The 10515-nt window shown below is 53.9% G+C and overlaps 3 protein-coding genes across 3 annotated transcripts; 2 read left to right on the top strand and 1 right to left on the bottom strand.

Moving 5' to 3' along the window:
• Nucleotides 1-40: 40 nt before the first annotated feature.
• Nucleotides 41-2604, bottom strand: VE01_10463 (uncharacterized protein). Its single transcript, XM_018279861.2, has 2 exons — nucleotides 1792-2604; nucleotides 41-1732 (listed from the first exon to the last, which is right to left on the bottom strand). The coding sequence occupies exons 1-2, from the start codon at nucleotides 1963-1965 to the stop codon at nucleotides 410-412; spliced, it is 1497 nt and encodes a 498-aa protein (XP_018125356.1). The 5' UTR covers nucleotides 1966-2604; the 3' UTR covers nucleotides 41-409.
• VE01_10462 (uncharacterized protein) lies at nucleotides 2590-4130 on the top strand. The gene is made up of 2 exons (XM_018279860.2): nucleotides 2590-3111; nucleotides 3174-4130. The coding sequence occupies exons 1-2, from the start codon at nucleotides 2774-2776 to the stop codon at nucleotides 3454-3456; spliced, it is 621 nt and encodes a 206-aa protein (XP_018125355.1). The 5' UTR covers nucleotides 2590-2773; the 3' UTR covers nucleotides 3457-4130.
• Nucleotides 4131-6377: 2247 nt separating this feature from the next.
• VE01_10461 (uncharacterized protein) lies at nucleotides 6378-10130 on the top strand. Its single transcript, XM_018279859.2, has 4 exons — nucleotides 6378-6593; nucleotides 6742-8537; nucleotides 8599-8824; nucleotides 8884-10130. The coding sequence occupies exons 2-4, from the start codon at nucleotides 7956-7958 to the stop codon at nucleotides 10032-10034; spliced, it is 1959 nt and encodes a 652-aa protein (XP_018125357.1). The 5' UTR covers nucleotides 6378-6593; nucleotides 6742-7955; the 3' UTR covers nucleotides 10035-10130.
• Nucleotides 10131-10515: the final 385 nt, after the last annotated feature.

Here is a 10515-nt window from a genome sequence, read left to right as displayed (position 1 = left end):
GACATGAAACTTTGATATCACGAATATATACGATGAGTGTGTCATGTAAACTGTAAATTATAGTCTATGGAACGCTCAACAGCGCGATCTCTCTAGGCTCATATGCGGTATGCAAATCTTCTCATACCATTATTCCTCCTCTGCCCCATCTATTATGCAAATGCTTTGCCAAAAAAGAAACATCCACAACAAGTTTGACTCCGTCGCCATGCCTTACTCCCAAGAAATATATATAAAATAAAAAAGTTGCGGCCGAAGGCCAGGTTTCGTTCCCGTCACCATCCAGACGGGAATATGCAATGCATCTCACCTCATTTCATGTATCATCTCCTCGATATACAATACCCCCCACTCCAACATATCTGGCTCTAAATCATATATGTACTTTTGACTCTGAAATACCAATCATTCATGACGTAGGGCAGCCCAACTGCGCGCGCTCAAACGCCGCCGCAAAAAGATGTTCCATAGCGCGATAATGGAACAAGATCCCCCCCAGCACCGCAAAATGCCACAAGTTATGGCTCCCCCCCACGTAGTCAAACGCGCCGGGATACCACTTCTCAGGCACCTTACTAGCATAGACGATCGCGCCGCAGAAGTACACCGCAATGCTCTTCGTGATCGGCGCGTAGAAATCCCACGCCCAGTCCCCGCCACGCGTCTTGACGAGCTGGAACACAGGCACGAAACCTGTCGCAGCGAGGGTGACGTAGAATGCGACGCGGCCCCAGGCCATGTTCTTCGCGTTGAAGGTCGGGTGCCAGGGGAGGATGACGCCGGCGACGCCGAGGGTTGCGGTGGCGATGAGGTAGACGCTTCTAGCGACCGGTTCGCAGTAGAACGCCGTGTACTCCGTCGTCATGATGGAGGCGGCGATCAGTAAGGAGATGCCGGTGTAATCCACGCATGCGAAGCGCTCGAGCAGCGTGCGGTTCGCGACACAGTTCATGGTGTGCCAGAGGCAGGAGCAGACGAGGCATTTGCAGGCTGCGAAGAAGAAGACGGCCGCGATGACTTTGTCGGCTGTGGTGGAGAGGGAGAAGTTCACGGAGGTGGGGTAGAAGTAGAAGGCGATGGAGAGGACGATTAGGAGGCCGATGGCGTGCGACCAGATGTTCACGAGCTCGTTGGAGATGGTGAGTGTGGAGCGCAGGATGTGCACTTTGGACTCCGAGAAGCGGTAGCCCCGCGTGATGTGAGGGTTCACTTGCCATGGGGCGGGCAGGTCTTGGAAGGTGATTAGGCCGTGCTTCTTAGCTTGCGAGACGGCGTGCGCTATGCGGATGTCCAGGGTCTCGGCGGCTTTCATGGCGCGTTCGATACTGTCGTCTACCACCACCTTGGCCCTGCCAATACCCTCGTCGACCATTCTGCGGCCGCCTTCAATGACCGTGTTTGCGGCGTTGCAGAAGCCCTGCTCCCGGAATTTCATTGCGCGCGCTTCGTATTCACACAGCATCTCTTCTAATAGAATGAGCCCCGTCTGTGCCTTCTCAGCAAATGTCTCCTTCGCTACCAGCGCGTGTTGATATCTCGACTCTACAGTCTCCACCATGACCTTGGCTCTCCTGCGGCCAGCGTCGAGGACTTCTCCGGACACCTGCGAGCATCGTGCTCGTACCGCTTGTAAAGTCGCGTAGGCTCGCTGGATGCTGGCATCGAGGTCGATATCGCCGTACTCCTCAATCAAGTCTAATCGGCGCTCTAATTCTTCGAGGAAGAGGTCAATCTAAACAGAGAAAGTTAACAATGTCCCTGGATGGTCGTTGGGTTCGAATTGGGATGTACCTTCAACTGAAGCCCGTCCTCCCAGTCCAAGCTGGAGATGGATAGCCTCCCACTACGGAACGACGAATGGCGTCGTTTGTAGGGCGCTGCTGGAGCCTCAATGCCCGATGTCGTTGCGCTCATGGTTTCTGTAGAGCATTCCGCCCCGGCGGCTAGGGCGGTAGTCGAAGCCATGTTTGGCTCAGGAGTTTGCGTATGCCACTTCGAAAGCTAGTCGCTGATTCACGGGCTGTGAATCTCGAGCGATATAATGAATGCTATTGTTTTGTTTGTAGCCAGCGTGGAGGACTGGAAATTGAAGTCTGAAGAGGGGGAGGTCCGTCAATCGGCTGTGGTCGTTAAAGGAGCACTATAAACTGCAGGTTCGAAACCGCCGGCGGAGGTTCTAGTGGGGAGCAGCGGCGGTTAAAATCTTGGTCGGGGGATAACAGGGTGTGGGGTTCTTGTGGGGAGGACAAAGATCTTTAATATATGTACTGGTATGAATATAATATAAATGAATGTGAATATGTTTTAATCTTTAATTAAGTTGTAATGAGTTTGGAAAGTGGAAATTCATTCCCAGATATGTCCTCCTGTTTGTATTTGTTGGCACATGCAATTTTGAGCGGAATAACCAGCCAAGACGTGCCCAGACTCCTATGAGCCGTCATAAGTCAGCCAAAAGGAGGCAAGTGGGAGCGGCTTGGTTCGGACTGAAGGGACGAAAACTCCGACTAAGTCATGTGATGTGTAACCGACTTGTCCGCCACCACTAGAAAATATTCAAGATTGAAGATTCAGAAAATATCACGTGATATATTATCATGTGATGTGTCGTTGGTAACAAGGGAGAACACAGACAGACAAGACAAGACGTAAGGCTGAACTATCAGCCTCGACCTCAACTCTCCACGATCTCAGCAAACAAAACCACCTACCGTTCTACAGAACCTACCTCCACAAACAAACACAAGCCTAACTCTCCCCCACAATCGCAACAATGGCAATCGACACGGTCGTCACCGACCCCTCCCTCAAAGCCGTCCTCATCGCCTCCCGCGAAGCCCGCCAACAAGCCATCGACCTCCTCACCCTGACCTCCTCGCCCCTCCCCCCCTCCACCGCCGCCCTCCAGATCTCCAAGCAACAGAAGCTGCTCAACGGCTACCTGGCCCAGCTGCGCGGTCTCCAGCGCCAAGCCACCTTCGGCGCGCGCGACACCAAGGCGCAGACGGCTGAGGCGCGCCAGGAGGTCGATAGGCTGCACTTGCAGTTGCAGAATCTGTATTACGAGCAGAGGCATTTGCAGGGCGAGATTGCGGCTTGTGAGGCTTATGAGTTTGTCCCCCCCCCCCGTCCTCCCCAATGGCTGGAAGTTTAGTTACTAACGAAAATGGCAGCCACAAATACCTCGAGCTCCCCCTGATCCCCGAATCCGAGTTCCTAACTCTCTTCCCGGAGCACGTTGGGAAGGATGAGGAGGCATTGATGGCGGCGCGGATTGAGCATGAGCATGCGGAGAGGGAGGCGCTGGAGCAGCAGAGGCAGGGGCTTTTGAAGATGAAGCAGGGGTTGATTGCGGATAATAAGAGGAGGAAGGAGGATTTGGCGAGTCTGGATAAGCAGTTGGAGAATTTTATTGATGCGGCGAAGCCGATTCAGAAGACGTTGGAGAAGGTTTGAGAAGGGGTTTGGTTTTTTTTGGGTGGTGGTGAAAAAGGGGGGGGGGATGGCGGTGGGATGGGAGAGAGGCTTTTGTGTGGGTGCGATGGCGGGGATGGAGGTCGTATGGTGATATGAGGGCTGGATATGCCTCTGTGCAGCTGAGCATGAAGAATGAGAAGAGCAGCGCCGGACATACAGCACAAGAGGAGAAGCACTTGATCGCAGACCCCTACCAAATTTCTGCATCGGGCAATTCACCACCAGAACGCAATCCTCGACACAGCACACGACATCCTCCCCACGAAATCCAACCCCGCAGCTGAGACCAAAAGAGCTCACCCCAAGACCAACCCACCAAGCACGAAAACAAGACACCAGCTGCATCGTCGGAGCATATCCTGTTGTCTCATCCACAAGTTATCCACAGCGCACACGTAATCTCAGCATCGTTACACAGTGCAGGAGGAGGTAGCACGAGGCCTCGGAAATCGGAAATCCCAAATACCTAACCCGGTTCCGTGCCCGAACGAGGGGAAGATGCGGATTGATAAGCTACGGCTGCAGTGGGATTTGCGGGGTCTGTAGCATGTTCGAGGACGGATGTGGTGTTCGGTAGCTGGAATATTATACCCCGAGGGATCCTTCAAATTACAATATCGTGACGAGTTTACGTGGAATACAAGACTGTACCGTTGTGAGCCCTCTTGAGATCAATGTAACCCTCCCCCTGAGTGACCCGGTCCAGCAGCAATGCAGTGTCCACGACCCGCATACCTACGCCTGGCCATTCCTCATCCCCATCTCCAAACAGTCCACAACCCCCGTAACCACACGCGACAAGACACCATCCCTTCGCCCAAAAACCCCCCACCTGCAGCGCGCCGTTTCCAACCTACCCTACCCTCCCGTCCCATCCCTCATCCCCATCTCCAAACAGCAAAACTTACCTACAAATCCCATCACCACACGCGACACGGGCATCACGCCTTTGCTCAAAGAAATCGCACCTGCAGCGCAGCACGCCGCTTCCAAAAAAAACCGCCCTACCCACCCGTCCCACCCACCTGCTCTGGCAAAACAAAATTCCCCGATCGACCCAAACTGGGCTGTGCAACGGCGCCTCCGCGGCTGGGAAATTGGCACCGACTACTTACTCCGTCCGTCTGCGGCTGGGGACTTTTGTACGGGTGAGATGTACGGTATGTGAGTTTCTGTTGGGGGGGTGTGTGAGATGTGAGTAAGCGGTTTGGATTGCTTTGGGATAGATGGATGTCTCTAAAGCTGATATGGATATGCGGGGTTGTACCTCCGGAAGGGAGCCGGGTGGGAGCCGGGTGGAATATTCGAGTGCGTCGAGAATTGAGGAGGGCCGATTTTTGATTGTTTTTATTTTCCCTAAATGAGGAGGTGCTGGGTGGTGGTGTTTGTTGGTATGGGATGGATTGGGTCTGGGACGGCAGGGTGGCTTGGGCGTCTCCATCCAGGCCGTGAAATGGAACTTCCCGACCTGGCTCTGTTGGTAAACGGTCCCGCCTTCCTTGTAGAGAAGGAAAGAGGGTGTGTCGCCTTTAACCGCCGGTGGTGAATACGAAGCTTCAGGATAATCTGAAGCCTTGTTACACGAGAACGTACGTAGCCTCTGAACACGAGAGCGTACGTAGCCTCCAAAAGCTTGTCAGGTTGAGTAAGCAGTAAGCTCTACAAGGATCGGGATATATCACAGCTCTTCTCTCGTGGCTACAGGCTACCTGCATGCCAATACTGTCCTCCCTTGTCCGTAGGGAAGTAAGGTAAGTACACCATACCCGCTGGACGTCGGAAAATCGCCGTCCCTACGGGGTCCCCCGCGTTCGGCGACTTAAGCCTGGCTGGCCCCCTCTTTCTCCATGGAACCCAGGGGAGAATTTTTTCCCCTTCAGTAATCAGGAGATGCCGTGGATGTCTCCGGTCCCTCCTCTTCCTCCCAACCGAGGGTCTAGAGTCACCCTGAGGGATGTCACCACCCACGGTTCACGAAGACGTTTCAGCACACCCTCACCACCCCCCACTCTGTTGGAAACTCCATTGCAAACACCCAGCCTGCCATTCGCCCGTACCACGGCGGTTTGATGAAGATAACCAACGTCCCCCTCCACATGCAAACACACCTTGGAAATGGAAAACGATACCACCACCACCACCGCACACCCCTAAATAGAGACTCACACATCCCCATCCTACACGTGGTATAACCCCCATCCTCAGATTGGTCTCGCCCTCCGTCCCTCCCTCCCTCTCCAGCCCGCCCCTCCCCCCATCCAGCCCGTCCACGCCCGACACCCACCCATCTCCCTCTGCCATCCCACGCCCAGCGCTGGTCATAGCTGAGAAAATGGGCCTTCCGTTCGTTTCTGGATCGGGGGAGACCAGGTGGACAGCTCTGACTCTTGGCGAACACTTACTATAGCTGTCCGCCAAGAGAAATAGCTGCGCACAGAGGGTGTTTAGTAGGGGGAATCTGATCGGGGAGGGAAAGTTTAATTTTGACAGGAGAAGGGGGGTGTGGAGGCGTGATTGGCTGGATGGGGGGTGCGAAAGGAGATGGGCGATGTGTGAGAGGCCAATGGGGGGAGGGGGGAGGGAACGTGGGGGGGGAGGGAGGCGCTAGGGAAGGCTTGTGTGTGGGTTTGTGTGTGGGATGGGGGAGATGGGTTGGTAGTCTGGTAATGAAGAGTATCGTAGCTATATTGTTGGATGTACAGTACCTATGGCCCCAAGAGCGCATATCTGAATATCAAAATTTTATCAAGTGGACTGCGTACCATACTGTAGTTATTTGAAGCGAGGTGGTTGTGTGTTGTGGAAATGGGACGAGAATAAATTATTCCGATCCGGCGTACAGCCAACGGCATGTCGTACATACCAGCTAGCATCCCCGAATGATGACAAAGACCTGTCAAACGCTGCCATATACGCCATGCCAAGCATTGTATGCTATGGCCACTGTCTCTCAGGGATCTAGTCCAGTCTATCGTAATAAGACAGCTTGGCAGGCTTGTGGCGGCTGTTTGTCAAACTAAAACTTGTCACTTCACTTTCCCGGCGCGGCAGTAGTGGGGCATGAAGGCGGACGCAAGGGAGAAAAGGGGAGTTATTGGAGGGGATAGGTTGGTTCGGTAAGGCCAAACTTTCTGTGAGATTTCGATTTTGGCGTTTCCTCTACCTTTCGCTGGTGCCTGGTGGAGATGGTGACACGGCAAGGGGGGTGCTATCACAATATTGTCTCTGACTGACTCTTGTACCTGACTGACTTACTTGGTCCAGCCAGCGGCGGTTCCGTGGTTCAGTATGTTGGCTGACCAGAGACGGAAACGGGCTATGCTCAGTTACCCATAGGAATAGGCCATCCCATCCCGCTGCGTTGGCCCGAGATTGCAGGACCTGATGAGGCCCTCCATTCTACTACGCATAAACCTGCTACACTCTGGATACGGGACATCGTGTAATGCAGAGAGGGAGCCACGATGCACTCCCTCCCAACCAACCTCAGATGCGCCATTTACATGTGGGGAAGATCTCGACTATCACCCAGCCGCTGAACACGGGTGATCTGAGCAAATTATGCCCTTTTCCCTCCACTCCCTCCGCCGAGCCCCATCGATCTAGCCCAAGCGGGCCTGCTCCTTCCCTTGCTGCACTTTCCACCTCAGAAACTTCATCCTCCTACCATTCATTTAGATGGCAACCACAGAGAGCTGCGCCTTCCTCATCATCTCGCTACGGCCCGTGCTTCGCAGCAGTGTTTGGTTGGTTGGCTAGGTGGGTGGCTGCATCGTGAAAAATGACCATCCAGACCCCCGGCATCGATGGTGTCTCTGTCAATCTTCCCCGTAAGTCTTGGTACGACAGGTATAGTGCAGCTTGCCGTACTGTCTGTGCTACTCTACCATTTTTTTTTATACTGGGCCTCCTTGCTTGATCATCCTCCCTAGACCCGGCATATTTCCTTGGAGGCACGTCCGTTTACTCTTGGCTTCTGGCCAACTTTTGATGTCCCCCCCGTTTACTACTCCTGGAAGTAGTCGGCGGTGAGGTGAGTGGGGGGTGTGAGATGGGGAGGACCCTGATGAAGGGGACCCCGAGGAGAAAGTGTGACCCCAAGCCACCGGTATAAGCAATACCAGATTGGGTTATGAAAAGCTCCCCTCCTCAAATATATTCTTTGCCCTATGTTCCCTATCTTACCCGCTCGTGTCTCCTCCTAATCTCGTTTCCCCAAAATATTCTACCTCTTTCTCCCCCTTACCTTATTCCTTCGGCTTATTCTCACTTAATCGCGGCTTCCCTAATAAACCTGTCTCTCCTGCTTAATAGACACTTGGCAGGCAACCTTAATCTCTCACCTCTCACAGACTAGACTGTCCCTCGAGTCGTCCTTCCACCTTTACATCTGTCCAGACGACAACTATTCACCCTATCGTGAACACAGATTTCTCACACGGCGTGCACGCCGTTCTCACCTCCTCACCTCCGCCACAATGTCAATATTTCTATGGGCCACCCGGCGAGTGGGAGGCCTCTCAGTCCTCACATTGGCGTCCCTGCTGTCCATATCACTATACCTCGAGTGGTCGACGCGCAAACAAAATATCCAAAAGCCACACGGTGATTCCAAAGCGCCGAGCCATGCCTCGCATACAACGGCACCCATCACCAATGGAGGCTACTGGACTCTCGCTTTCGCATACTACTCCGTCCTCATTCATGTCATGGTCCTCATGTTCCCTGTCCGAGCATGCTTAGCAGTGGGCAGCCTCACGCGCGGTGTGAAAGCTGTTTCGCGCAACAGGAGTCTACAGCGCTTCAAGTATGGCCCGACACGCAGGCTTTCATTCATGTCTCTCGCGAGTGATGTGACTCTCACATCATCCCTTGCCTCGACCACGGCTTCCAGTGATGCGGGAGACTCTGACATGATCGACTCCGTTACCGATGTTGAGTATGACCAGGACAAGGTTATTCATGCTATTATAATCCCTAATTACAAGGAGGATGTCGACGGGCTGCGCGAGACCTTGGATGTTCTTGCTTCTCATCCTCAGGCACGATTGAGTTATGATGTGAGTAGCCCTTCCTCTGAGCCCCACGATCAATGGCGATGGTTCTAACCGATCTTAATAGGTATATCTTGCAATGGAGACCCGCGAATCTGGCGCAGAAGTAAAGGCTATGGGCCTGGTCTCCGAGTATATGAAGAAGTTTCGTTTTATCTACTTTACGATGCACCCGAGTGATATTCCAGGCGAGGCGCCTGGAAAAGGTAGCAACGCCGCATGGGCGGCGCGGAAGCTCAGCGAGAGATATTCTATTGAGGAGCGCAGAGATGTCATTATTACTGGAATAGATGGTATGTCCCTTCATTTCATTGTCAAGGGGTGCAGATATGCTAACACTGAGGTTCAACAGCCGATAGCCACCTTTCTTCGAACTACACCGCTTTAATTACTAATATGCATCTCGAATACCCGGAGTTGGCACAAACCACCCTATACTCAGCACCTATCTTATTCGACAGAAACGCCCATCTTGTCCCGACTGTTGTCCGAGTTGCTGATATCCTATGGTGCGCAGCTGGATTGTCTGGCCTATACGCCTGTTCGTCTATCAGGCCGCCTACCTCTGTCTATTCTCTACCCCTGGAGTTGGTAGACCGCGTTGGCGGCTGGGATTCGGACCCTGAGGCCATCGGAGAAGATCTGCACATGTATCTGAAGTGCTTCTTCGCTTTGAACGGTAACCTGACGAGCAGGACCGTTCTGTCTCCTGTCAGCCAGACAAGTGTGTGCAGCGGACAGAAGGGACACCGAGGCTTGGTTATGGATATCCGCGCAAGATACGCACAGGCTATGCGCCATATGTGGGGTGCTTTGGATAGCGGATATGCGATGAGACAAATGGTCAAGCTGTGGAAGAACAGGAAGACGACAGTCCACACCTACAGACCACTCCACACGACCCTCAACGCCGAAACCGACTACCTCCCCACCCCCGACGAGAAGATGGAAGAGCGCAAGGCCGAGAACGGCATCTTCTCCGACGTCACGCACGGCGACGTCAGCTCCCCCGACTACATCCGCATCTTCTACCTCTTCCACCGCCTCTTCGAGGCCCACTTCCTCCCCACCCACATGATCCTCCTCGTCCTCGCCTCCTCCCTCTACACCTGTATCACCGCCGACAAGCCCGACACCCTACACATCGGCTGGACCTTCGCCCTAACCAACTACCTCCGCATCATCAGCTTCGGCGGCACAGCCGTCTACCTCATGCTCTACGAGAGCTACCACGCCACCGGCGCCGGCCTGCGTCTCGCCGAGATGACCGCCGTCGGGCTCGCGGAGCACATGGTCTTCTCCTTCCGCAAGTTCCCCGGCAACCTGGTCGATTACGCGGTCTCGCCCCTGGTGGCGCCGCTGTTTGGATGTGTGCCCGCGCTGCAGGCGCAGTTTAGCCACTTCTGGACGCAGGAGCTGGTTTATGCTGTTAGTGCCAAGCCGGAGGTGGTGGGAAGGGTGAGGGCGAAGAGTGTGAGTGGGGAGGAGTTTCTGAGCGTGTGAGGGGCTGTGTGCTTCGTTGTGAATTCTTCTTTTTTTCTTGCTGCTGCTGGTGGAGTGGGGGAGTTTTGGACAGATGATAGTGTATTTTTGGGGTTGTAATTTTTTTTTGGGGGGGGGGGGATGACGTTTTGCTGGTGCGAGGCGCGAGGTTGGTGTTTTTTTTAATGAGGGGAAGGAAGGGTTTTGATGGGGCGGGGGGGGTAATAGAGAATGGATACTTAATTGTCTCGCTGGAGCGGATTTTGTATAGACGTGGGGAGGCATGGTGGTGGTGGTGATGCATGTCAGTCCCTGAGTGGGCATTGTAATAGAGAGGCAGACCGTGGAGGAATAGGGGACCTGGGTTTCGTGGGAGAGAGGAAGGGTGGTTCGTGGGAGTTTTTAGATAGATGCATGATGGAGGGGGATGGGATGTTTGATAACTGGGGTGGTTGGGTTGAGGGGAGATAGATGGCTGAATGAGCCGATTGGGATGGCTGGT

Source organism: Pseudogymnoascus verrucosus (genome assembly GCF_001662655.1).
Source record: "Pseudogymnoascus verrucosus strain UAMH 10579 unplaced genomic scaffold scaffold_79, whole genome shotgun sequence".
Classification (NCBI taxonomy): Eukaryota; Fungi; Ascomycota; class Leotiomycetes; order Thelebolales; family Thelebolaceae; genus Pseudogymnoascus; species Pseudogymnoascus verrucosus.
Note: the sequence above shows the minus strand (reverse complement) of the source record. Positions and strands in the feature narration are given on the sequence as shown.

Bases quoted from the DNA above. Each gene is read 5' to 3' on its own strand.
- VE01_10463 (XM_018279861.2), bottom strand. From the start codon at position 1,965: ATGGCTTCGACTACCGCCCTAGCCGCCGGGGCGGAATGCTCTACAGAA. The intron at 1,733-1,791 runs GTACATCCCAAT...TTCTCTGTTTAG, and splicing joins AGGACGGGCTTCAGTTGAAG to ATTGACCTCTTCCTCGAAGA.
- VE01_10462 (XM_018279860.2), top strand. From the start codon at position 2,774: ATGGCAATCGACACGGTCGTCACCGACCCCTCCCTCAAAGCCGTCCTC. The intron at 3,112-3,173 runs GTTTGTCCCCCC...CGAAAATGGCAG, and splicing joins GCGGCTTGTGAGGCTTATGA to CCACAAATACCTCGAGCTCC.
- VE01_10461 (XM_018279859.2), top strand. From the start codon at position 7,956: ATGTCAATATTTCTATGGGCCACCCGGCGAGTGGGAGGCCTCTCAGTC. The intron at 8,538-8,598 runs GTGAGTAGCCCT...CGATCTTAATAG, and splicing joins AGGCACGATTGAGTTATGAT to GTATATCTTGCAATGGAGAC. The intron at 8,825-8,883 runs GTATGTCCCTTC...GAGGTTCAACAG, and splicing joins CATTATTACTGGAATAGATG to CCGATAGCCACCTTTCTTCG.